The 26,781-nt window shown below is 49.8% G+C and overlaps 1 protein-coding gene across 8 annotated transcripts in view; it reads left to right on the top strand.

Annotated features, from left to right (window-relative positions):
- The first annotated feature begins 2,619 nt into the window (after positions 1-2,619).
- Positions 2,620-26,781, top strand: part of NRP2 (neuropilin 2) — an 82,430-nt gene continuing 58,268 nt past the window's right edge. For 5 of the 8 annotated variants that reach the window (XM_065841318.2, XM_065841314.2, XM_065841312.2 and 2 more), the window contains exons 1-2: positions 2,620-2,992; positions 13,179-13,356. In XM_065841318.2, the coding sequence (XP_065697390.1) occupies positions 2,920-2,992; positions 13,179-13,356 (251 nt within the window). In that variant the 5' untranslated portion in view covers positions 2,620-2,919. The remainder of the gene's footprint in view (positions 2,993-13,178; positions 13,357-26,781) is intronic. The other 3 variants (XM_065841319.2, XM_065841315.2, XM_065841313.2) reach the window with 1 other exon arrangement.

Raw genomic sequence — 26,781 nt, 5'->3', positions numbered from 1 at the left:
GTGAGAAGGACTCACTTAGAAAGAGGAAGCTGTGATTGAAAATAAATGAGGCCGTGTGATCAATGTTGAAAAGGAGCTGCAATTAGAGGGAAGAGAAGAAGGGAAACCCCTGGATATGAAGGCCCTCTGGTCAGCAGCAAGGAACTAGGCAGAGCTGGAGGACATGAAGGCTTTCTGCTGGAGGGGAGGAGACAGATGGGGAAATTTCACCGCATCACAGCTCTGACTAATGCTTGGGCTACAAAATTCCTTCAACCAAATTCAATGCAGATGGTACATTAAATATTACAGTACCATTAAATTACATATTGTCTCATTTTCAGTGAGGTTCTGTGGATGTTTCTGACTTACAGATATGGAAAAATGCCGCAGTTCCCAATGGGTTTGGCGAGTGCTTACTCATGGGTTTTAAATACCCACAAGAGGACTGAAGGGAGAGCAGAGCCCTGAGCCCTTTGTCAGAAGCAGGACTTCCACAGTATGGAGAACTGATGGAGTCCACCTGGAGCAGGGAGCAGCTGCCCCTGGAAACAGGCACAGGTAAGTTCAAGGTGCACAGCTTCACCTTGTGCTCGGTTCCTTTAAACCTGACAGAGCATCTGAGTCTTCAATGCTCCCAATAGAAGTATTTTTGACTCTTTTGTACCTGAGCTGGACTAGTAGGTGTCACCAGCTTGGTTGTCATCCTGTCCTGAACACCTGCAGTGGTAGAAACTGCCTGGTATTTTAGTTGTGCCTTTCCTTTCCTGACAGTGGCACGTTGTGGAGAGCAGACTTGAGATCTGACACAGCACAGGGCTGGATTTGTGGAGAGCTACTGAAAAGCAGCTGAGAGAAACCTCTGTGGAGCAGCAGGTAACTTCATTTCCCACCACCATTTTCTTTCCTAGGGTTGTCTTCTCTTCACTCAGTAGCAGATCAGAGCTGGTATCAGTTCAACATCATGTTTGCACTCTTCTGTTGGCCTTAACCAGGGGAAACTCTAACTGAATGTAACGGCAGGAAAATTGCCCCTGTGCTAAATAGTGTGTGAGATGGGGCAGTCTCTGATTAGGGCTTGGTAACCTCTTCCTTTTCCATGCACATCTCAATAGAGGAATGATTCATGCTCTGGGTTTATATTACACTCCAATATCTGTGTTATGGTTTGCAAGGGCTATTTATACACACAAAAAAATCACACTCTGCTAGCTTGATAGTAGTCTAACCATAAGCAAGTAGTAAATACAATAATAGTTGCGTAATTCCACATCAAAATAGAACAAATAAGGCACCAGACTTGGTTGCCACTGGCTTTGCATTGACTTCAACAGGTGTTGGAGCACATTTGAGCCGCAGAAGATGCAAAATCAGGTATCAAAACACCCAGAAGGAAGAGCGATGCTACAGCCCTCAGGGTAACGGCTGAAATATCAGATCTATCTGTCAGACCAAATGTGTTGCTGCCAATGAACTTCCACTGGTCTCGGAGGAACCTGGTGTGTTCGTGTTGTGTGAATGTGCTCAAACAGGTTGGCATCGTGATTTCATCGACATGAGCTGGTGATGCTACCCGTAACTGATAGACAGCAGAGTACAAAATAATTGGTCTCATCACCCTAAACGAATACCAGTGAAACGTTTGTACTTTCACTCTCACCCACACAGTGATGTGTCTCACTTATGCCACATGCCAGTATCTCTTCACTAATTACCAACTTTAAAAAACTGAGGTAATGGAGTTTTAATCCCTTTGTCTACTGTATGTTTGGAGGTTGGAATCTATAATCTAGGGACTGATCAACAACATAAAAAGTTTGCTTTTAAGTAGGTTTTTGATGCAGGGTTTTAGGGCTCATTTCACTTGTGTGCTTTGAAATTCCACCTCTCAAGCAGGACGGAGGCGTGAGTTCGCCCCAGTTTGCCAGGTACTGCCTTTTAAGCCTGTTGCTGTCTGTGAATTTAAGCAGCGAGCAAACTCAAGGTCCCGCAGGATCCAAGCCAAGCAGGGGCTCCTCACCTTTATGGGGGCACAGGCAAACAAACTTTCTGAGCACTTTTAAGGTGACTATGTGAACGCTGCTCTCTTGTGTTTTTAAAGAGCATCTTGGAGAAAAAAAAACGGTTGGTAGACTGGAAGCCAGCTGCGGTGCGGTCCCGGAGAGGTCTTGCGTTTGTCCCTTCAAGCAAGCAGCCTTTACACCTCCAGGCGAGTGTCAGAAGAAGGGAGTGTGTGCTCCGCGCTCCCGTTGTGCCACGGCGGCTCCTGGCTCTCGGCGGCAGGAGCAGGGACAATTCTTGTCCTGATGCTCCCCCATCTGACAATTTCTGGGTGTCTCCCTTTGCACAGCCCTGCTCTCCGGCAATTATTTCCATCGAGTTTTACGATTATTGCCTGCGCCGCGATGCCGGGAGCGCTCGGGGAAGGGGCAACCGCGGCACGGCGGGGATGCGCCCGGCCCTCCGCGCCCGCGGAGCCGCTCGGCGCACGGCGCTGCGGGAGCCCCCGCGTTTTCCGCGGCTGCGGGCGGGGCGGTGCGCGGACGCGGGGCGGTGCGCGGGCGCCCCGAGGGGGCGGTGCGCGGGCGGGGGGCGGTGCCGGCGCTCGGCGCTGACAGCCACATGCCGCCCTGCCTGAAAAGGCTGCGAGGCGCCGGCGGGGAGGGAGAGGAGGCGCAGACGGCGCCCCAGCCCGCACCGCCACCGCCGCGCCCCGGGGGATGCCGAGGCGCCGGCCCCGCGAGTCGCCCTAGGGGAGAGGCGCTCCACCCGCACCGCCCGCCCCGCAGCCCCGGCCCCGGGGAGGCCGCTGCCCCCCGCTGAGCCCCGCCGAGCCCCGCCGGAGCCGCTCGCGAGTGGGGCGCCCACGCGGGGCGAAGCCCGGCCCCGCAGCCGCGGGTGGTTGGGTTTTTCTTTGCTTTTTTTAATTTCTTCCGAAGGATGGATACGTTTCTTCTCGCGTGGGGATTTCTAGGGCTGTGCTTGCCCGGCTCCGGAGGCACGGCGGAGACAGGTAAGGCGTTCCCCGGGGCGGGGGAGCCCTTCCCGCCTGCCCAACTTTGGGGTGCCCGGGCGCACGCACTGAGGCTTTGCCCGGTCTCGGGCATCGCGTAGGGAATAAAAGAGGGATCGGCGGCACCGCGCAGCTTTCGCATTACGGGAGTTAGGGGAATTCGTGCGTGTGGTGGGGCGGGGATGGCGCAGCCCCCCGGCAAAGCGCGCAGCGGGTGTAGCCGCGCAGCTCCCATCGCCCGGCGTGAAGGGGCGAGAGGACGGAGCCGCGTTGGAAAGTTGCGTGCTGGTTTTTGATGGGGGTACGGTGAAGGGTAGGGACCAGCCGCATCCTGGGCACCCGCATCCGGATGCCCGCGGCCCCGTGCCCGGTTGCAACCTCGGGAAACTTTCGGTGGGCAATGGACATCCTCTGGCGGGGAGCGGGCAGCCGTGCAGGGCGCCGCTGGGAACTGGCGAGGTGGGCGGCAGCACCCGCATGTTGGAGACACCCTCCAGGAAAGCCCACGGTAGGCGCCGGGGCGTCCCGGGAGAACTCGCAGGTTTTGGTGTGCGAGTGTGTTTTTCTGGTCTTTGCTTAAGAGCTAGGCTGGGCTGTAAGGATGCGCTGGGTGCTGGTATGGCTTCAGCTTGGGGACAGCAGAGGGGCAAGGGCGGGCTGAGACTGGGCCCTGTGCTCCCCAGTCGCTGGCCTGTCTAATGCAGACAGCAGGGTCCCCACCTGAAGCAGTCACTGGAGGAAAAGGGTATACCTCACCCAGCCGTCACCGCTCTCCTGGGGCTCCTTTTGCGGTCAGGAGCTCCCCGGCAGGACGGTGGTGCCAAGCCAGCAGCTGCTGAGTCGAGGGTTTCCCTCCCCATTAGTCGGGCCTGAGGACGTGTCTCAGGCAGCACATGGGGACAGAGGGTCCTGAGCCACGGGCTGGCCCAGGCAGCATTAGGCGGCAAGGCGTGATGTGCGTGCATCCGTCCCTGCCGTTCCCCCTGCCCCGCAGCCACATGGCCACCGGCTCCCCTTAGAAAGGGAAGTGGGAGAGTCTCTGCCGCCTGAGAAAGTCCATCTTTTTTGCAGCAGTGAAGCACGCACGTTCCCGGCAAACATGCTCTATGTACATTCAGTTGCCGGTAGGCATCACCTCCTTCCTTATGATTATAAAGAAAAAAATCCCATCTTTTGTTCGAATAGGGAAACAAATGAGTAAGCACTCGATGGGATGAGGAGAAAGAGCAAAGTCCTGCCGAGTGCAACAGTCTTTTCAGATGGTCCCTACTACGGATGCAGTGTCTCATCTCCTGGAGTGGGTGTTGTGGAGAGGCAGATCGGGCTGTAATCTGAGGGTGCGCTGGCCAGGGCTGCGATCCCTCCAGCTGCCTGTGCCTCTGTGTCTCCCTCCTTCCCCCCTTGAGTGGGCTTGGGGTCCGGAGTTTTAGCTGGAAAGGGGTTTATGAGCCAACTGTGTCTCTGAGGCCGTTCAGTCACCGTAAGAAATGTTTATTTGAACGTGGGGTTTTCCCGGCTAAGCAGAGCATCACATGGTGTTGGATCCAGCAAGGAAGTTTCTCCCTGCGGCTGACACCAGCGGCTGTTTGCTGAGACGTTGTTGTGCTGCAAACTCGGTCAAATGACTTTATAGCTAGCCCAGCGACTAAAGGTATGGGGTAATGGGATGTGAAGCTCGATCAGGCTATGCTCAGCTCCAGTAAATTAGCCAGCCTTGTAAGAAAAAACATGCCAGAGGTAGATGGATTTATGTTTCAGTCTGGTGTATCTGAAAGCCTTCCCCTATTATGAAAGTCTCTCTTAAGGTTCCCTAAGGGAGGTTAGTAGAGAGGGGAGATGTATTTAATAGACAATAATATGATAATACGCATGGAAAAAGTGCTCGTGCAATATTTCTACAGTAAGAGATAAACAGCACAGCTGCCAATTTGTATGTAGCCAAGCAAACCCTGAGATAACCATGGAGGGGTGTGGGTGGGAGACCCTGGAAGATAAATCTGAAGGCTGGATGACTCTGTGTTTTTCATCTTCCCGTAAAAAGCAATCAAGTAAGAAAGTAACAGATTTGAGTGACCCAAGTACTGAGCTGTTCAGATGATGTTTATGCCTCTCCGAGCAAAGCTCACTCTCAAAGCCCTCCAAATAGTTTGCTTAAAAGCTGGTATTTTTAGTAATGACTTGGGAGATGTAGCAAGGTGGGGAATGGGACCAAAACAAATTGCTGCCAAGCAGGCACACACTGCACACATACAAACATGAACACACACACACCCACGCAAGTGTTGAGTGTAATGCCTTTTGCCCGTTGTGCTGTTAACTCGTCTCTTATTGGGAACAAAAGCTTTTTTAGTCTAGGAACCAGACAGTTGTCAGGAGCATCTCTGAGAATGACTGATACAAGCTCAGTGGGGGGCTCTGACCCAGGTTAGGATGCTGCATTTTGTTTTCCTAAGTTTCTTGCCACAGAAAAATCATGGTGTGTGGTGTCCGGAGAGACAGGCAGGCATATGGATCCCAGGGGGCTCTAGAGGCGCTTCGCATCTCCCTGCCCTGTTCCTTCTCTCCCCCGGCACACTTCCCAGTATTTACTCTGTATTTGGTACCTTGTGCATGGCTGAGAAGGCTAAAATGGGAAAGCAACGTGCTTTGCTGGCCTGGAGAAGGCAGTGCTCCATGTCCCAGCAGTGTGCTACGCTGGGCCGGCGGGTGCGTTGGTTTCCTAGCAGAAACCTCCTGTGCTACCAGGCTACAGGACATGGTGGCCTTGTGTTGCAGATAGCCGGAGAGGAGAAAGCATCCTTCGCGGGGTTTAGGAAGCTGTCAGGTTCAGATAAGGCTGGGATCTTATCCTGTGGGACCCCCTGTTGTATTAATAAGGAAAAATTAATTTTTAAGCACTGGGATTGCTGCCAAATTATATGACCTCTGACAGACCAGCTGCGCTAGGAAAAATAAATCGTCTATATCAGAGACCCGTGATCCTCTCTGAAATTGAAAAAGTGGGTGTTTAGCTGCGATGGCGGGGGCAGATTGCAGCAGCCTGAGAGCAAAGTGGAAGCTGCTAAACTTGCTCTCCATTGTGCGGTGAAGTCACCGCCACCGTGACCCTATGGGGTCTTGGGAATACAGTTGTCTGATCTGGGAAGTGTGGAGGGCTGATGTGCCTGCACACACCCAAGCTGGGGCTGACGGTGCGGGCAGAAGCGGGGTGTGAGCATTTCCAGTTCTACCCTCAATCTGCACCAGCCCTTTGACACATTTCTAATTATAATCCACACACAGACAAAAAGGTAGCTGGGCTATTTTCGAAATCCCTGTCTACACCCTGGTGGAAACCGCAATACTAGCAACAACATAAATCAGGGCTGTTGCTAGCAGTGTTGCACACGGCTTAGCGCTACAGTAGCGTGGTTTTAATCATACTCGGAATCAAAGGGTCAGCCTCTCCCTGCCTGAGCCAAATCACAATCTCAGAAGGCCGAATCCTGATCCAGGCTTGATGCCTGCACAGTTAAAAGACACAAGCGCAGACACGGAGGAGAGGTTTGTCAGCACGAGGTCGGCAGGCACAGGGCCAAACACTCGAAATCACAACTCGGCTCTGTAACCCTTTATGTGTGCAAGTGATGCCTGCGGATCACATGTGGGAGGACAGCCAGGGTGATGCTGGGGGGACGGGGCCCTGACTGCAGCCTTGGTGAGGCAGCCGCTTCCCAAACAGGTTGGGGAAAGGGGTACAAGTGGTGAGTTGGCATGCAGAATAGCTCCGAGTGTTACCCACAGGGATGGATGGCTGCAGAGACTTTCTGGCTGAATGCTTTTCCCCCTCTCTTCATACTTGATGGGTCAAAGAAAATGGCCCCAGAGATGAAGTGCTGGGCTCCGGGTCTTTGAAACCTGCCCTGATTTCTCCCCGTACATTTGAGACAAAGGCCAGGCATCTGCCCCAGCTGTTGTGATGGGTCACCCCTGGCTGTGAAGTGCTGTCTGTGTGGGGCTCGGATGCCTGCCTTTCTCTACATCCCTCCTAGGAAGACAGTGAAGCCGAAAGGACATTGTCCTTTCACTCTGCTTACGTTTTGTTGAAGGGCTCCTTTGGACTCTTTTTTATGGGCTGCCTGTGGGGAGAGGAGGGAGGAAATCCCCAACACCTCGTGTATGTAGCCACAGACGCACACGCTTACTATCTCCCTGACTCCTCATCTCTCGTCACAAGCAAACCAACCTTTACCTTTTCTCCTACACACAGAGCACCTGCAGTGCTCACCACCTTGCTGCCTGCCGTGCACACTCTCCTGCATCCTCCTCCTGAGCCGGGGGGGTGTTGCGGGATTTGGAGACGCCCTGCCAGCCGCTTTGGGAAGAGGCAGCAATAAATGCCATTGCCCGGTGGGGAAAGGCAGGATTCTGTTTCAAAGCGGACCCTGACAGATGGGCTCAAAAGGTGTGAGAAAGCTGGGAGGGTGCAGGGAGAGATAAGAGATGAGATAGGCTTTTTTTTTCTTCTTGGAATTGTCATAATAACAATACTAATTAGTATTTCAGAGGCATTGAACACCTTTCAACAAGCCTGAAGCTCTTTAGAGAGGAATCCTAGGTGAATCCATGGCTCTTTCTTTAATGTGCGGAATTAGAAATTTCTCTTGCTTTTTCTCCGTGGCCCTCAAACCAGCCTGTTACTGATAGCTTTTATGGGGGTGTTACAGCAAGTTGCTTCATCCCCAGTGTAGTCTATAGGTAGGGCAGCAGGCTGTCATGCAGGAAGCCTCAGCTTTATTTCTGCCTCTGCTCTGAGCCATCAAGCTTCCCTGAGTCTCTGTTTCCCTGGCTGCAGCACCAGGGAGGTTTCCTCCGAAACCGCCCGATCTGCAGCTTGGAGGTCTCCTGAAGCTGCCACCTATTCCTGGGAGATGACAGTGTGTTTCTGCGAGGCTTCAAACCCTCGGGAGCCTAACACGGAGGCAGGAGAAGCAGGTGTGATTCCTGCGAGTTCAGTATGCAAATACCCTCCTCCCTCGCACGTGCACACGCACGCTCGCGCAGTCTCTCAAATCATAACCGGAGTAGCCAGGAGTTGTAATCCCAGACCTACCGATTACATTTGCAGGCAAGCCAGGAGAATTGTGTACGCGCGTATCTATAAAAAGACTAACACTATTAAGCCAGTTGCTCTTTTGAAATTACATTTGCCTGTGATATAAGATGACAAATAACAAAGCTAGTGGAGGTGACACCATGTAAAACTAGGATATAAAATCTCATCAAATATACAAGTTGGGAGGGGGTAGAACCACCAAAACCCCAACATTTAAATGTCAAGGTTGCCACTGAGTCAAGTGGTACAAAGTGATGCCAGCCCCTGGAAGATGGCTATCCAGAACTGCAGGGGTGGAAATCAGCTGAGCTCCAGTGGTTTCAAAGCAAATTACCTGGATTTGCATGCAGGAATTAGCCCTCTCATTTTCTGCAGTGAGGCTTGAGTAGGTCTCTATTTCAGGTTTTCACTTAATTCTTCTGTGCATTACCATGACAAAGAAAGTGCAAGTATCAGAAGTCTCCAAATCCTCTCCTCTCTCTTCCTCCTCCAAGACTCCCTTCTTATTTAAAAGTAATTTAAAACGATCTCTTTTTGCAAAGACTCACAGCTCAAATGTTCCATTTGCTGAGCTTCCCGGCATTCCCCTCTCACTACTGTCCAGCACTATAAAGTGAATATATTGCATCCCTCCCCAGTTGCCTTAGGAAGTGGTCAAACGGCTGCATTCCTCAGCTGATGGATTGGCGCGTTCCTTTCTTGCTTAAGCCCAGGCAGTGTTTTTATGAGCCTGTCTCATGACACTTTGAATCAAACAAAATCCTAGTTCAGATCGCAAATGCAGTCTCTAAATTCTGCTTTGCTGTGCCTCTATTTTTAAGTCAAATTTTGGTTAAACTGGTAAAGGCCCTCAAAATGTTCAGGGGGCTTTCCCTGGTTGTGTGAAATCCCAAGATGAGTGTGTGGGTACCACTCAGGGGTGAAATGTGCCTGTTAAGTGCGTTGTGTTGTTTGGGTGTGTTTGTCTATTAATTTGCTCAGGAAGCCTTTGAAGTTTTATCTTGCAATCCAAAGCAAACATGCTTCTGCTAAAATGATCTGTGCTACTGGGGATAAAATATCTAATCTTATTAGCTTCCTCTGCACTATGTCTCTCTCCTCAGCCAGTGGTTAAGATGTATCCATTAAATCCAAGGGTTCACATTTGTGTTCTTGCCATACTGTTTGGGGTGAGAGCCCATCCATGAGAGCCCAGGGAGTAAGGCAGGATGAATGTTAATGGTGATGCATCCTCAGCACAAGAGATCTGTTCGTCCCCTCCGTACCCATGTTTGACAAAGTGCTTGGATGCACGTGGACCTTGAAAAACTTTGCTTCTTGGAGAGCTCTGTGACTCTAACGGGGCTGAAGCACAGGGTTTACTGCACAAGGGCTTGTGCCAAGCTCAGCAGCTCTGAGAGCAGTGGGTTGTGCGAAGAGAATGCCTTAGATTTTTGTATACATCCCTGAATTACATCCCCAAAGTAAACTGAACCCAGCAGACCAAAACACACGATCGTTTTCTGCCCGTGCTACAAGCGCTGAGAGGCTGTAGTATGTGTGTTTGTTGTGAAACGGGCCTCTCTGGTGATGATTATTTTTGTTACAGGCAGAGTTGGCTTTAGTTTCTGTGTTGAAGATCCAACAATAACAGTGAGCCCTGCTCCCCTGGGGTGAGGGAAATCCAGAGGGGTTTAATCGGCAGGAAATTCAAGTAGGAGAATGCTCTGCTCCCGGCTGAAGGCTTCAGCATGTGCTGATGAGCTGCAGAGCTGAAAAACCCCAAGTGTGGGTGAGATTCCTGGCTGGCTGTTATTTTCAGGCCCTCCCCAAGAGATGACTGCTCATTGCAGCCTGAGAGAGGGAGGCTTCATCAGCCTGGATGTCTCCAGCAGGTCAGGGCAGGGAAAACGGACTCTGCCCCTCGCAAAGGGTGAGGAGCTCATCTGCTGAGACCCATCTCCATGGGAATCTGGCGATTTCCCATCCTGAACACAGCGTGCTTCAACACCACCGACCTCCGTAGCCTCCGCTGAGAAGCCCGGCTGCTCTCCTGTGTCCTCGCCTTGGGCACCCGCTCCGCTGGCCCCTGCACCGTGCAGCCTGGCAGAGGCCCCAGCAGTTTGCTTCCGATGCCTGCGTTTTGCTTACTGAGCAACGGGATGTCCCACACACCTGGCAGACTTGGCTTATACTTCAGAATTCAATTTTCATTTTATTAAGTGAATTCAGGGCTGGCAAAAGCTGCCAGAGCCCATTGGCTGCGGAGCGTGTCTTGCTTCCAAAGCATGCAGCCTATGCAGTAGCCATGCCACTCACCTTTTTTCTTTTTTTCAAAAATTCGATGCATCAGTTTGAAAGGACACATTTATGTAGCAGCTTGACCCCCTACTGTGTACAAAACATGCCTGATTTTATACAAAAAGCCAGTGCTTGGCATGTCTGCTGAAGCAAACACTTTGCCTGTCAGTGGGCACAGTGATAGATTTTTGTTGTTGTTGCAGAAGTTTATCTGCTAGGTACCAGTGAATCGATAAAGAAAAAGCCCAACAGAACAATTACGAAGATATTAAAGTCCTTTTACTGCTTCAGATAACTCTAAGAAACCCCTGTTTCCCTGCTATGCTATTGCCCACCATGTGGCCTGGTGCTGTGCATGGACAAGGCAGCACTGTACAGAAGTAGTCCCCTTCATTTCTCTTGACCTTCTTGGGAAGGAAAGAAAGAGAGGACAAAATCTGTTCCTCTGACGGACACAGATAAGGTTTCCTACAGGTGGAAGGCTTCCTCTGCTGCAGAAAGATGGGGGAGATTTCCTAGTGGTATCTGGACACCGGAGGGATGTGGCTGGTGCTCCTGGCTGCTCAGGGGTTTTGCCCGCATGTCCAATTTTGCTCCAGAGACCACAGCCGCAGAGAACTGAAGCAGGCTGTCCTCACCTGAAATCAGGATCAAGCCCAAGGATTCCCTTAGCTCTGTCTCAATGGCCTCGCAGGGCAAGGGAGAAGTTTTAAGATCAGGGTAAAGCTGGGTTCGTGCTCCCAAGTTCGTTTGTCAGGGAAGAGCTGGAGCAAGCTGGAGCCTAACACCTCTGTTCACATCGCAGTTCCCCTCCAACTGGTTGAGTTGCAATGGCTCACAGACTATTTGTAGTATCTGGTGTGAGTAAGGGGCTAGCAACTTCTGAGTGGTGGGTGATGTTGGTGGTATCAGCCTAGCGGGTAGCATGTGTGTGAAAGCTGGAGAGACAGGGAGGGAATGACGAGGTGTGGAAGGATTGACTGTATTTTCATTGCTTCGAGACTTTGCCCTTTCCAAGAAAAATAATCTGCAGCTTGAATATTTCTCTTTGTTGGAGGGGGTGGACATGTGTGCAAACGAGGTGTGAATTTTTATGAGAAGGTGTGAAAGTGTGTACATGAGTGAAGTGTGAATTACACGTCTATTTGTACATTGATGTCAACAAGTCAGTGAATTTCTTCCTTCCACGTGAATGTCTCTTTCTTTCTCTCTCCTCCAAAACCCACATAGACACGTGTGTGGGCAAACATGCCTTGCTGAGAGAAGAGATTTGTGCAAGAACGTAGGTTTGTAAATGTTTGTGTGTTGAGCAAGCTCTCCTGTGGAACAAAACCAGATGTTTTTTGGTATTCTCAGCTCTTCTGTGGCGGCGTTGCGATTTTTCCACTCGTATTTTTCAGGATACTTACAGGATTATTTTAAGAAGAAAGGGAAGGCTGCAGAGATGCCTTTGGGTGTGTGAGAGGAAAGTTATTTTGAAGAATGAATACGTTAGAGGCCATGAAAAATACGGGGGAAACTGAGACAGTGCTTTCTCATGGCAAAGGAAGCCTCGCTCCGCCACGACGGGCCCTGCTGTTGCTCTTGTCCCATACAAGGCACGTGTATTTTCTGCGGGCAGCGTGCAGGCAGCAGGTTGTTTATTCAAAGTGTTTGTTCCAGAAAGCGTTGCTGCCGAGGGGTCCCGCCTGGCTCCTGCTGCTGGCGAGGGGAGGGCAGCGTGAGCCGCGGGCTGGGATGTCCCACCAAGAGCCAGCAGACTTGTGGTAGCCTGGCAGGGGACACCCCTGGGACCTGATGGACCCTATGGCTGGGTTTTGGCCGTTTTGCTGTGTGTGAGGAAGCAGTGATGTCTTCTGGGGGAAGCTGTGGTGGTGGCAAGGGTGGGGGACAGCCAGAGGCACACAATAGAGGCCCTGTGGAGAAAGGGACTTTGCTGGGGTTCGTAGCTCGTTATCAATTGACCCTGTGATGCAGATTTTCCTCCCAGCAAGTAATGCAATAATAAATTTGATTTGCAGCGTTCATGAGATTAAATGTTTTTTTTGAAGATGAAATCACCCTCCAGGGCCTGCTCTAACCCGGAGTTGAGAGTGCTTCCTCCGCTCACCACGCAGCCGCTGCCAGCCCTTTGCGGGTTAGCCCCACAAAACCACCACCGCTGATTATCCCCGTCTGCAGTTCCAAGCCTTAGCTTGAAAGAGTTTGGGATGTGATGGGGTGGTGGGGCAGGCGGGTTGGGGAGGGAGAGCACAGCCAGAGAAGGGCTGTCCTGGTGACACCGTCCCCAGCTCTGCCACTGGCCAAATGGGTGAGACTGGGCTCACCATCAGCCTTGTCATGCCTCCGTTTCCCTCCTTGGGAACAGCAAAGTTTTCTGTGCTTCTGCAGCTGTATCAAGGGTCATCCAAGTCGAAATTTCGGCGTCTCCTGAGGCTGCCACAGAGCAGCTTGTAAAGGAGGCAAAAGAAGAGATAAAACAAGGTGGCTCCAGATGATCTGATATCAATCTGTCTCTTGCTTTATGGCTCTGTAATTGCCTCGGCAAGAGCATTTATTTCTCTTTTCTAGTCTGTGTGAAATGTGGTATGTAAGTGTGGCAGGAGGTGGAGGGGGAAAAAGACGTTTGTTGTGTAGAATAATTGTCCTTGCCCAGAGGTTAATATGAAATATTAGAGTACCGAACTGATGTCAGTGGCCTGGAGAATGGCCTTTATCAGACCTCCACTGGCAGTGGCCCGGAGGGACCGGCTGTGCACAGCAATGCTCAGAACCCCTTTCAATGCCTTGTTCCCTTCTGTGTCTCTGCAGCTCAGCCGTGTGGGGGCCGCCTGAACTCCAAGGATGCCGGGTACATCACCTCCCCGGGGTACCCCAATGACTACCCCTCCCACCAGAACTGCGAGTGGGTCATCTACGCCCCTGAATCCAACCAGAAGATCATCCTCAACTTCAACCCTCACTTTGAAATCGAAAAGCACGACTGCAAGTAAGAGCCTTCCTCTTCCTCTCTAGTACAGTCTCTTCCCACTTTGCCTAGCGGTATGGGCCTCATGCTTCCTTGTATGTGAATACAAGCATCATCCTGAGCCCCCATAACGCTTCATCTCATTGCCTTTCGGTGGCAAGTGTGGCTCTACCAACTGTGTGGTTATAAGATGCTGCTTTGGGTACATAGGATGAGCCTACTCTGCATTGAACTGGTGGTTCTTAACTCAGCCCAAAATCACCTGAATGCAAAAGCTAACAGGTTTTCAGCCTGAGTTTGACTTTGGTTACAAGGCAGCTTGTTTTTCTCAGTGTCAAAGTGGCCTCAGTGTCCTTTTAAGCCGTGATGGGAGAGCAGAGCAATTTCCTGGCATGTAACTAGGCAGAAGTATGGCACAGAGAGCCCTAGGGCTGGAGACCCAGGCTGTTTGGGCTGGATCTGACTCTTATTCTGCTGCATTTCGTAAACTGGGGGTTTGGTTCTGTTTGCCTTTTCCCCCTTTGCTTCTAAGAAGGGGCTTGGAAACTAGATGTCCGGGGAAAACAATTAACAGCTAGTAAAGAATAATTAACGGCATCAAAGGGCACTATAAAAGGCTGAGTTAATAACATGGTCTCAGCAGACATATAAACCTGTGTATTTAATCTGGAATCCACAGGCAGCTACAGGGATACCTGAGCTGTTTAGGAGCTTGGGGTCTCCTAAAATGGGCCTGACACAGCAGTCTTGCCAGACACACTGGTCCTGTTGATTAAAAGGGGGTTATATATGGAGAGGAGAACTCTTTGCATAAAGGACAGAGGGACGGTGGAAGCATTTATGGGACTGTAGAGTCAGTTCTGTGGAGAACAAAGAATTCAGCATGGGTTTGATGAGGTACTGAAGGTTATGAAGCGTAGAGCTGGGTTCTTAGCTACCATAAATCAGCGTGGCTTCTCTAAAACTGTAATGCAGGTGTACTGACTGATGTCACTGGGCATCTCATCATGCCCTACAGATAAAGCCTGGGCTAATAAGGCTTTGAGCACCATGAACTCTCCCTGAAGTCACTATGTGTGCAAGGCGTTTCACACTTTGCAGGAGTTTGATGCGGGCACAAATGAACACAACAACGCCTTGGCAGTGCATGCGAGAATGATGGTTGTTATCAGATTTTGTTATTGCTTGTACAAGCTGAATTGTATAGCCTTCTCATAGCTAATGCGGTTGCCCCAAATTCACCATAATAAAAGCTTTATAGGCCTATATTTGCAGTGTGTGGAGTGTGCAACATGTACTGGGCAGGGGAATGTTGTGTGCTGGGCAGGAGGGACTCCAGATTCTGCCTCTCCAAGGTCTTGGGTAAGCAAAGCCAGGTTGGTCAGAGAGCCAGAAACTCCCATGGGCAACCTGGCTTTTTCCCCCATGTGTAGGAAGCTGTCAGTTTTGGCTCTGAGCACCCTGGACAACCTCTGCTATGTTTTGCTGCCTGTGAGAGAGCAGAACCTGGTCCCGAGCTGCAGGTGGTGTGTGGTGGAGGGGCTACCTGGGCGCTGGAGATGTTGTCCCCTTGCTGCTTTCTACCTTATCACGGCAGATCTTCTGAGAGGCTGCTGTGTGGTCTCACCCTTTCCCTTTCTGTTTGTATGTGAACGCAGGAAGCCTTTCGTTAAAGCAGAAAGGTTTGAGTTGGTGGCGTTTGGTCCCCCGTGTGGGACATGAATGGTGGAGTGTTTGTCAGGGTCTCTGATTCAGTTCAGTTCCTGCGGCAACATTGCTCTCTAGAAACCAGGTATTAACATCAAACCTCTCCTGAAAGTGAAGTTTGCCTGCACCTGTATCCCCGCAGCTGGCACCTGTGTGCAAGAGAAACAGGGTTCATCCACAGGGCACTTGGGCTTCTGCTGCCCACAGAGGTGTGAGCTGGGAGAGAAACTCATTTTGGGAGCCTGCAAAGGAGTAGCTTTGAAAGAACTTCGTGGACAGTGGTTGATAGAAGGGAAAACCAAACAGATGAAGACAGGAGGACGATTTATTTTTTGTAAGTGACCTACCAGAAGAATGCAGGTATTAACACTGTGTAATGCTTAGGCATTAAGCAGTGCGAATAGGTGACTATCTAGTAATAAATCTCAGCTGAGCATTAGAGGGTATTTTATGAAGAAACAAAGGCCTCATTGCAACTGCGGATAGGAACCTTAACAGGAACAGGAGTTCAGCATCAAAGAAACAGTCTCAGGGCAGAGCCCTTCTTTTGACATCTAATCATTAATATAGAGCACATTCGCACGAAGGTGACAGGCTGATGAACCCCTTGTGGCACTTTGTCTCTGAGCAGACAAGGTTCCCCCTGCTCTGGTGTTGCCAGCTGTCAGAGCAGGGCCACTCTGTGCTTCCAGCTACCAGAGCTAAACACCGTAACCCCTTCCTCTGTCGCTTCTTCCTTCTACATCTTGTTTTACCTTATTAGGCTAAAGTTTCTCCCTTATAAAGCATAACATTTACATTCCTAAAACCCATTCTAAGACCTACAAAAATATCTGCAAAAGTCGTCTTAGTTTCACTGTGTCCTTTCTGGCCTTCCTCGTATCTGCTTTAGATTTCCCTTTGGGACAGGAGGCGTTTCCTCCTGTGTTTTGTACCATTCCTGGCACTCTGGGGACCTCTGCGGAAAGGTCAGTGATTTCCCCTGGCCTGGCAGCTGGCCGGAAAGGTCCTGTGTTTATAATAATTCCATGTGAATACCTCAGAAAAAACTGCAGATATCTGTAATTTTAGAGAGAGGATGGACAGCATCTCTGGCTTTGGTTACAGGTGTTTCATAGATCAAAAGAAATCAAAATGATTTGCTTTTTGAAGGCACAGTGTCAAATGTATTTACAATATGAAGGAATGAATTTCATGAGCTTTCAGGTTTGGAGGAAGAACCTCTTGCAGACCGCAAGCAGCAAGGGGCTGGCTGCCGGACCCTGCCTGGTGGACAGGAGCATCAACCGGGGATGCTGCCCCATCCCCAGGTGGCAGCCAGGGGTGGCTGCTCAGTGCTGATTGTTGCCTTTGTTTTTCTGGAGACACATCTGGGCTTTAATTATTTGGCTGTGTCCAGCTGCATTAAGAAGTAAATGCCCTCCCCCCCTCCAAGAATAATTTGGTGTAATTGAAGCCTCAGAACATATTTCTCTCTCTTCATCTGTGCTCCGAGGGGCATTGCTCTGTCTTACTCTGAAAGGCACTTCAGGTTAAGAAAATTGGCTCCTCCTGCGGTTGTGGCTCTTGTGTGGCAGCACAGCAGGGATCCCTGTTGGAGAATGGGACCTGGGCTGTTGTTCACGCTGTCCTGCAGCTGTGGGGCCACAGTGAAAACGTCACAGCCAAGAGGGAAGTTTGACGTTCTGATAAAAGACCTGCCAAACTATTCGGAAATAACTGTAATAAATAGCCTGTCTGCTCACCGTTTCTTACTCTCCGTGCTGCGAGCGCAGCTGTTGCTCGGGCACTATGGCCCCATGCCATGGGTATCTGCTCTCTGGAGAGGGAAGTGACAGCCAGTGGAAAAGAGCACACTGCTGCTGCTGTGGCAAAATGTGTCCACTTCCCCTGCACGGCAGTGCCTTGTGCATGCCAGGGTTGATTTGTGATCCCAGGAGCGACCTGAACCGTTTGCAATAGGTGTGCAACAGGGGTGGCAATGCCCCAGCTCGTGTGGTCACGTCGCTGAGCTGCCCGCTCCTTCCTAATTGCCATTTCACTGTTCTGTCTGCACTGCTTGCTTGGAAAATCCAAGTCAGAAACCTCAGCTCTGGGTGAATCACTGCATTTGTAACCACCTTTTCCATTCGTGCCTCCCTCCCGCTGCTAGGTCTCGCTTTGGACCGTTAAAATCTTCCTCTCCAGGTTGGCCACTGACTCTGCCGTATGGTTCCGGCAGGCTGGGCAGAGCTGCTGTTGAGTGCCAGGACATTGCTGTGCACACACGGCAGATGCACGCTCCCTCCAGACCGCGGCAGATGGGCTTGTGCCCCCCCTGCAAGCAAAAGACCTTTCAGCTGAGTCATAACATCTGCACCAGAGGAACGTTGTTTAAAAACCAAAACAAAACAAAATCAACAACACAGCACAACCCGACTGATAATCAGACTGTCCCAGGGGGGTTTTCTGTAGCCCTTTCCAACGCATGCTGCAACTGGGTTGTGATGGGTGAGATCCCTGCCTGGGGAGGATTTGGGGGCCTGCTGCTGTGGCTTGCAGCCCCCTCTGGTGGCACATGCCAAATGCTGGAGACAGGGACCCAGGGCTTTAAAAACAGGCAAGGGATGGCAGATTAAAGACAGCCCCGAGCTGCACAGTCAGGCTCTTCCTCCTGACTTTGGCCCCCCATGTCAAACCTGGGGGGTTTCCAGAAATGGGAACTGGGACCAGTGTAATGAGGAAATTTATGAGGTTGTCACTGTGACCTCGTAAGTACCACCGTGGTGCCACAAGAATTGAAAAAAGTTCAGCATCTTTATATATGCTGGGTACTGGGCAGCCATGGCAGGAGGTGCCCCTTCTCCCAGCCTGAGGGGCAGAGGGGACCAAGGTTTGGCAAGGAAAGACCCCCACATGCTCAGCAGCCCTCTTACAGGGGACATGGGCAATGACACACTGCTGTTCCTGGGCCACACTACAAAGGGTCAGTGAATGCTTCTTGTGGAGCATGGCCATCTTCTATGCTCACAGGAGGCTGGGCACTGGAACAAACCAGCTCTGCGTCCTTCCTAGAGAGCAGCAGAGACGCTGGCCCAAGTCCCTTGCTCAGGTGGCTGGGGGAGCTGCGGTAGTTGGCCTTGGTCTCTTGACCATCTCCTTCAAACAAGAGCATAATATTGCAAGAAGCTGTCCTCATCAGTGAAGGTTAAGAGTAGACAAGGCAGCAATCATGGACAGCTAATTAGTAAGTGCTTTGAAAAGTATGCATAATTAGCTTATTCGTAAACATTTTAGAAACAATGCAGTTCATCTTGAGGTTGGTAAAATGCCTAGAAAATAGGAAGATGTTTGGAGCACTGCAGAATGGTTTGGGGGGGTTCTTTGCTGGGATGTGAGGGGAAGTGACTGCATCTCCTGTAACACTGGTGGAGTCAAGCTTTAATTTTGCAGAGGGGGGAAGTCAAAGATGAGATGTTAAGGAAGGCATTTGCTTGCTCATACGTTTGTGGCATGGGTAGCCAGAAGCAACATTTCTAACGTACAGGAAATAATTCAGTCTGGGTAACATGACACTGCAGCTCAACTTGTCTTCAAATGAACTTCTACTGGTTTTTAATTCCATCCAGCATCCGCCCTATGGTTCATAATTCCCATCAAGCCCAGGTCATTTTTCCGAAATGAAACATCAGTGAATGGGTTAGCTGTGATGGTGTTAGACCAGCACATGAGTTAACAGCTCAAGGTTACTCACATCTCTCTGCTGCCCATCCACAGAGCTGTGACAGCTCAGCTGGCTCCCTGGCTCTGCTTCCCTGTGCTCCAGAGCCTCTCCCCGGGGGAACAGGCCAAGTCCAGGCTCTGCAGAAGGTGATGGCCCCAAAGGAACTCTCCCAGGGTCTCCCGCGTCCCGCCGGCTCACCAATATCCCATGCGTAGGAGTCAGATCTGGTTTTGCACCTTGTTTCCTGTTGGCATGATGACAAATTGGGGGCCAGCTGGTGATACTGGAAACAATAGCATTAGAGACAGAGACCTCTCCCCCTCCTTCCTGCTAGTGAGGAGGAGAAGGAGGAGGAGGCGGTGGTGAACTCTCAGCCTGTCTGGCCAGTGTGGGAGGGAGCGGGACCTGTGGTGACTTCTCACTGACAGGGTTCAGGATCCAGCTAAACGTGATGGAAACGTGTGCCTTTTGTGACCGTGCAATGCAAACCCCTTGTGTTTTTGCTGACCCCACTTAGCACAGATACCGTAGGGCCATGGTAGAGTGGTCCCACTGAAATGGCCCGATGATGCTGATGATTTCAGCTCAGAGTCCAAGGCCCTTGGCTGCCTCTGCAACAGTGCTCCCGCTCACTGGGTGACACCAGGTGACACCATTCGCAGAGGCTCATTCTGAACAGGTGGGTCTCCAGAGCCTGGAGGGTTGATGGCTTTTTTGCATCACACAGCAGGGTTACCAGTGCTCTGCCATGTCACGGGTTTGCTGTCTGGATGCAGGAGTTAGAAGGTTTAGCAAATGTAAGGAGGGTGCCAGAATGACATTTTAAAAAATCACCCTTTTTTTTTGTTAAGGACCAGACACGAGACCCAGTAGAGACGCGAAGCCCAGTAGAGGCAGCGGGAGGTTTTGCCTTGATTGCTGTAGGAACTGGATTAGGCTTTTAATGAGCAACTGTTTGCCTGAGCTACACGCAGCCTATTTAATGGATATCGTCCCTATTGTCGGGCTGTAACAGGGGAGTGGCAGACTCACCAGCAATATCAGGGCTGGGAGTTGTGAGATTTGGGTTCTTCTCCTTTCCTGCTATTGATTTACTGTTCCTGCTTTAGCAAATTATATTAAATTCCCCACCCTATAAAGAAGAGAAGACCTGGGTGTGTGCAAGCATAAAACCCAGTCTAGATAGCAACAGTGCATTGCACACTCCCCTCCAAAGACAGCAGCATCACATAGGAGCAGGTCAGAGCACTGCAGACGAGGATTGGTTTATTCCCAGCCTTTTCTGGCTGGGTGTGAATTCTGCAATTAAATATGAATGTGAAATAAAAAGAACAGACTGCAAAGAGCAGACTGCAAACAGAAGAAATTTCTTGTTGCTTTTGGCCGGAGCTCAGCACAGAGCTTATTTGAAAGAATTGGGGGAGGTTGGTTTTTAGTCTGAGACTAGTTCTCAGTTTTCTTTAAATCAAGCGGCTGCACACCACCCTTGAATGGCAATGTAATGATATGTTGCAAACCACAGTCTGGTGATCCTGGAATTCCTTATAAGTTAATAGCAGTTACGGTCCACTAATCACAGCTAGGATGTTTTAAGCAACTGTCTTTGATACATCAGTTCAAACACACTGTAGAAAGCCCTCCTTATGCTGGCTTAGAGAGTACATGAGTAGATCATTAGAAAGAGTGAGTAACCTGGTGAGTTTTATTGGTTTATTTTGTTGGGTTTCTTTCCTCTTAATCCCAAGGAATTCTTGGGGTTTACATACAGAGTTGCTGAGCAATCACAGTTCAGTAGTATGATGATGGTTTTAAAGCAGCACTGGGTCAGACGTGGAGATATTAGTGTTTAATAACTTTCTAGAAGCAGAGCCTGAAGCAGTGGGGTCTGACAGGAGAAATCCTGTGACAAAAGCTTAGTCCCATTACAAATGCCACAGAAAACTGGCAGGGCAGCTGCTCTGTGTGTCTGCTATGTCTGCCCCAAACATCATTTCTTGTAGAAGTACCGGAGGCGTTGTGGTCGGTGTGGGGAAGGGCGCACCCCGTTATTTTGAGGCGGCCCAGGGGAGAGCCCCTGCGCTCAGCCCCGTGCCTGCCCAGGCCCTGCCGTGTGCAGGGTGTTTGCACGGGAAGTGCTCAGTGTATTAGAAACCCCCAGGGAACCCTCAGAGCTGGGGTTGTTGATGGATGTCCAACAAGGAGGAAGACGCCCCCACCGCCAGCACGAGAGCTTGAGGCATGTGCTCAGCTTCCTTCCTCTTGTGCGAGTGTTGGTGTGAGGTTTCATTTGCATTGTTGTTTTGCAGGAAAAAGGGAAGGTGTAATGCCTGGCTCTCTTTCACGTTGTGTCTTTGGTAATGCTGATGTTTGGCTGATAATCATGGGTTACGAACAAGGTCTGGGATCTCCATCAGCAGAGGGGACTGGCTCACCATTGATCTATGTTCACTGCATCTTGTTGAAGTTTTTTGACCCATTTGATTTCTTAGGTTTTCTTTTGTGAAAACCCTCTTGATTTTTCTGCCGTTCAGGAGCAAAACATCTCTCTGTCTTTAAATATGGCAGATGGGGATTTCTTCAGATGTCCAACAACTCAATTGAAGGGAGACCTCAGGAGACCTCTCCCCTTCCCTGTCCCCCTTCTCAGCCTGTCTTTTCATCTGCAATCTGGAGATGTAAGGGCTATAGTAATAGAGTGTCAGAGGAAGTAATTGATTCATCACACACCGAGAGAGGAGTCTGTTGCCTTCAGTGTCAATGGAGCTGAACCACAGCCTGGAAGGGTGAGGGAGGCTTGTAAACACTCCATGGCTGAGCTGGCAGGACAAAGCAGACGCGTCACCGCAGCTGAGCGAGAGGGTGACACAAAGGGTTGCTTCAAAGAAAATCTTCCTGAACAAAGCAGTGGCGGGGCCCTTATTTGTGGGAGAAAACAGGGACACTCCCATCGCCCTGTTCCCAGAGCACATTAAGAAAAGGTACCAACCAGCACCATGCAGCAGCCCACTCCCTTGTCTCTGTCACTCTTCTGTCTCGGTGTGGCTGCCACTCTGACCTGCTGTCCCGGGCAGGGCTGAGCTCACCTCAGGGGTACAGACCAGCCCCTGCAAGTGGCTAATTCCTCCCACACCCCCAGACAGACGCTACTGCAAACACGCAGCACGGCCTGGTGTGTGCATGGCACTGCTCACCCTTGCCCAGGCATCCATTGTGCTCAGACCCTCGGCAAGGCTCGGTTCAGATGCCTGTTGAGCTGCAAGTGCCCTTATTTTGGGCACGTTTGGTGTGCTGTTTGCCCCAGAAACCACTCTTGCTACAAGCGTGCATGGTTGGGTTGTTGTGAAAGTGCCCAAATTAGCGGAGGCTGCAGGCCAGCCTTGGCAGCAAAGCTTTGCTTACTAGTGCTCGGCTAAGGCAGGAGCTGGGCTGTGAATAGGCTGTGTCTGAGAAACGGCGGGGTCAGAAAGCCATCCTGCGGTGGGCCGGTCCCAGGGTGACCGTCCATCATTAACGAGGGATGTAGGCAGCCAGGAGCGCAAGGGGGGCCGATCAGGGCTCTGTTCTCGCAACCTCCTTTATACAACTGGTGCTTAATGAGCTGTTTGTTTCAGTTTTGCGCTGAGAAAAGCCAGTGCAAGTGAACGATGTGTGGCAAGCTGGGCTGCAAAGCTCCCATCCAATGCCAGTTATTACTGGCTCTTTCGTTCTTCTTGGTGTGTTGTGTCTAAGACCGTGACCGATGCGGTGCCAGCGAGGTGCGATGGGGCATCGCTTGCTATGGCTCCGTGGAGGGGGTTTTCCTCTGGGAACAGGGCTGGCACAGCAGAGCATGTGAGCATCCCCTAATCCTCATCAGCACCTGGCAGCCTGTGCCCGAACCATCCACTACCAGTGCCAAAACTGCCCTCCATCTATTGCCTGGGCTGTCGGGCACTGGATCCCAACAGGAGATGGGAACCTCTTCCCCTCCTCCCCCCACTGCAAAGCGAGCAAAGTCAACATCTGCCCCCTGCCTTCTGCCCGCTCTGCTGCTTTTCAGCAGTAAATCTTCCTGTTGTGGCTTTTATCTTTTCTTATATACTTTTTTTTTTTTTTCTTTCTGTTAGTGATCAAGTGCCTGTGAGTGGTGACAGTAAAATGACATAGAAACCAAAGTCTGATTTTTTCCACAGATGGATTGTGGCAGGAGGAGGAAAGTGCAAATGCAGTTTCTCAAGTGTCCTGCATTTTGGGGTATGAAAAGGTTGTGGGTTGCTTCACTTCCCTTAGAGCAGCGACAGAAGGCAGAATACCACAGAAAGGGGGGCTATTCTTAACGTGCTTTATGCATTTTATTCCTAGTTTCACCACAATTTTTTCCCCCAAAGAATACCAAAGCCATCTTGCAACAAAAGACCCCTGCAGCTAAAGATAGAAGGGTGAGGAATTTATAGAAATGGTTTTGGAGACAGAAATAAAATTAAACAGCCGCGTGTAACTCCTGAACCAACAGCCTGCAGAAAACCCCTGAAGTGCACATTAGCACATCTTGTTTTCTTATATAATGAACGGTTTTCCAGACATGCCCCAGATGAGAGCACTTCTCTACTCCAACGCGCCTTTCCGCAGAGATCTGGCAATGCAGCTTGAAGAAGGAGCCCGAGGATGAAGAGCGAAACGCAGGGGAGCCTTTGCTCTCCTGTCTTGGGCTGGGCAGCAGTGTGCTAGGAGGAGATAGTCCCTCCCGAATCCCAACTTGCAGATATGTTTTATTCTTCCCTTTGCAAGATGTATTTTGGCTACCTTTCTTTTTTTTCCCCCTGCATAAGTTGGCAGTAACTGCTGACTCTTCCCATCAGTGGTGCTTGTACGGGGGCGAAAACAACACAAGGAGAATAAACAGAGGCTATTTGTAGTTTCCATTTTTCTGTCTTCGATGCATTTTTGAAGAAGTTTTCCAATCTGTTAGGGTTATTTTCTCTCCCTCTCTGTCTGTCTTTTTTCTTTTTTTTCTTAACCGGATTTTTCTACTTTTTCAGAAATTCTGGTCAGATTTTTGAGGAGATAAGCAAACAATCTGAAGCACAGTGGAATGATTACAAAACCCAACAATACTGTGATTACACAAGATGTAATTGGATGCAACAAATTGAAAACAAACTTCCGAGAAATCCTAAGCCATTATGCACCCGCCCCCCCAGGCCTGGCTCTCCCGCTGCTGCCATTGGATTTGGGTCATTTTAGTCACTGGAATCCAATGAAATCCCTTCAGATTCAGAGCAATGGTAGCCTGTTTTGGCTGTTGCCAGGGTCAGTTATTTCCATCTAGGCAAAACACAGGCAAGCTCTGCCTGCTCTGTGAGCATCTTTTGCCTCAGCTTGGGCAAAACCAGCCCCATGAGCTGCAGGTTGAGACCAGATTCATCTCTCCAATGTTCAGCCACCCAAAGTCCAGGTCTAGGCAGCGAGAGAGATTTAAACTGCCTCTGTGGTCAATGCAGAACGATTAATCCCAGCTCAAGCTGCTTCCAGTGAGAGCAGAGAACGTTTAGTTGGGTAAAGCTAGATATGTTACAAGCTTTTTAGGTCTGTGCACAAATCTGTATCAGGATCTATGTCTATGAGGACTGATTCTCACCCCAGGATAAATTAGGAGTGATTACTCTTAAAATGGTAAGTTACACATGTGTAAAACCAGTTCAGGTCAAAGGAGAATCCAATTCATCTGCTGTATTTATAACTAATTACTTTGATTAAGGGCTGGCAGCTAAGATCAAACTTCATTGCTCTTGTTTCATCAGACAGCAGAGGTGCTTTCCTCTGCTAACATGGCTATAAAAAAAAATACCATTTAAAAGTCCCCAGTAGCTTGTGCAGCAATTTAACCTTTGAAGGGAATGTCCTGCAATTGCTCAAGATTGTTTAAGCATCATAAACAACATAACCACCCATGAAATAAGGATTTGGTTTGAAGGTGGCGTGTGGAAGAGCATGAAGATGAGTGGCGACACAGAAAAATTGACTAAACCAGTTAGCATGTACTGGACATTAATTCTAGCCACACCTTGATTGCAAAACAAGCACAGAGCTGCTGCTTCACCGTTCCTTAACCATCTTTATACTGCGACTGCTATTTCATTTTTAAGAAACAACCTTTTCTTAGAACATGTTTAAAAAAACCTTATGCTTTTTATAACAACCTCTGAGAAACAAACCCCCCACCGCCCTTTCAAAGGGAGCAATTGCATTTACCAGCTGCCATCATGGCTAAGCTGGTTCCCCACACCTTCCCCCAGGTACCTGCAGAGTATTAACACCTGCTGAATTTCACTAGAATTGTGTTTTCTCATCCTGTGCTCAGCAGATGCACTCAAGACACCATGATGTGTGGTTCAAACAGACCAGAGGTCTCTCAGGCTCAAGTCAACGTTGGGCATTCCAAAATTTGGGGTTGTTGGCGTGCAGTCAGTACCTGTTTGTCTCTCTGTCCATCTAGGCCAGACTCCTCCGGTATAATATAATAACAACAGCTCTAAATAAACATTGGGGAAATTGAAGTTGGAGCATTGTGACTCTCCCCATCCTGGCATATAGCAGCATTTCTGGAGCTGGGTGGGCACCTGGGAGCAGATTAGCTATTTCACCACTGAAAAGGAGGCGGCCTTATAGTCACTGCGGCTGGGGCTTGTTTGCCTTTATTGTGCCTTGCAGCCTTGTTTGGAGAGCCAGCAACAAAGTGACTTAGGGAAAATAGAGAGAAAGGACTGGGAAGCAGAGAGGAAAAAGCAAGCAAGCAAGCGTGAGTAATCCAGGCATTAGAAGTGCTTTATAATTAGTTTATAAAAGCTCTCTTAACATCAGCAAAGCACTTTCTACTAGAAATCTTTAATAGAAACGCAGCAATATTTGTAAGCATTGTGTGTTTTCCATTTAATTCTGTTAAACAGCTCCAAGAAGAGCATCTAAGCAGTGCGTTTTTCTCCTTTCTCAAGCCCCCATTGTCTGGGCAGTTAAAAGCGCTTCAGCTTTCCTCCCTGCCTCAAAACTCCCTGGTGGAAGCCTCTGAGGTGGTTTCAAACCAACTGTCTGGCCTTCCCACTCAAGCAACAGCTGAAAATATCCTGCCAGTGGAGGAGCAGCCAACTGTGGTCACCTTCCCTGCAAGAAGCCTTGGTTAATCCATGGACTATACTTGTGGGTTACAGATGCCGCCCTCACACATTCATGGTTGGCTCATTGGAGCAGTGCCTGGATGGGGAGAAGTGGCCATGGAAGGTGCTTGGAGATGGCAGTTTGCCCAGTGGATGTGACACCAGAGGGGTCAGACCACAAGGATGTTGGTTCACTTTGAAACAGTGGATTTGGTTATATGAGTGACATGCAAATTGCTGGGCACTGGTCAAGACCGTTTGGATGCTGTTGCTGCATAAACATGTCCCACCCAGCTGTGCCCTTGTCTGTTATCTAGAAATGAAACGGGTGGAGTAGAAATCCTCCCCAGGGTTGGGATTTCTTCAGTTTTTTCTTCATTTTTCACACAGGAAGAACAAAGTCTGGAAACCATGCTTAACCTTAACAGAAGCAAAGGTCCAGCCAGACTAGATTTCAACATGGCCAGTGATCCGACATAAGGGGAATGGGGTTTTTCAGCTTGTTTGATTATGGGCCAAGGCGTGGACATGACTGAAGCACACGACGCCAAAAGAGTCTGTGGTGGGGATTAGCTGGTGTTCTTGCTGAAGTTCGAAAGTTTCATGGTTTGGACTGGACCTCTTTGGTGTTTCATTTTGAAAACCTAAAGCTTAATTGTTATGTTGGAGGGGAAGTAGGTGCTTCTGCTCATCTAGGCAGGAGTTATCTCCAGAGTGTAATAATTTCCCAATTCACACTCTGTTTATATGACCTGAAGGGGAGTTTTGCTTTATGAGAAGCAGAGGGCTGGGGCCAAGATTTTTTAACTGGGGAAGAAAACTCTTATGCATTTATATTCATTTTATATTTGGCAAAAATGGTTCTCTGACCTTCTCCTAGGGGCTTTTTTAATTGTTTGTAACATT

The sequence above is a fragment of the Patagioenas fasciata genome, chromosome 7 (genome assembly GCF_037038585.1).
Source record: "Patagioenas fasciata isolate bPatFas1 chromosome 7, bPatFas1.hap1, whole genome shotgun sequence".
In the NCBI taxonomy this organism is placed as follows: Eukaryota; Metazoa; Chordata; class Aves; order Columbiformes; family Columbidae; genus Patagioenas; species Patagioenas fasciata.
Note: the sequence above shows the minus strand (reverse complement) of the source record. Positions and strands in the feature narration are given on the sequence as shown.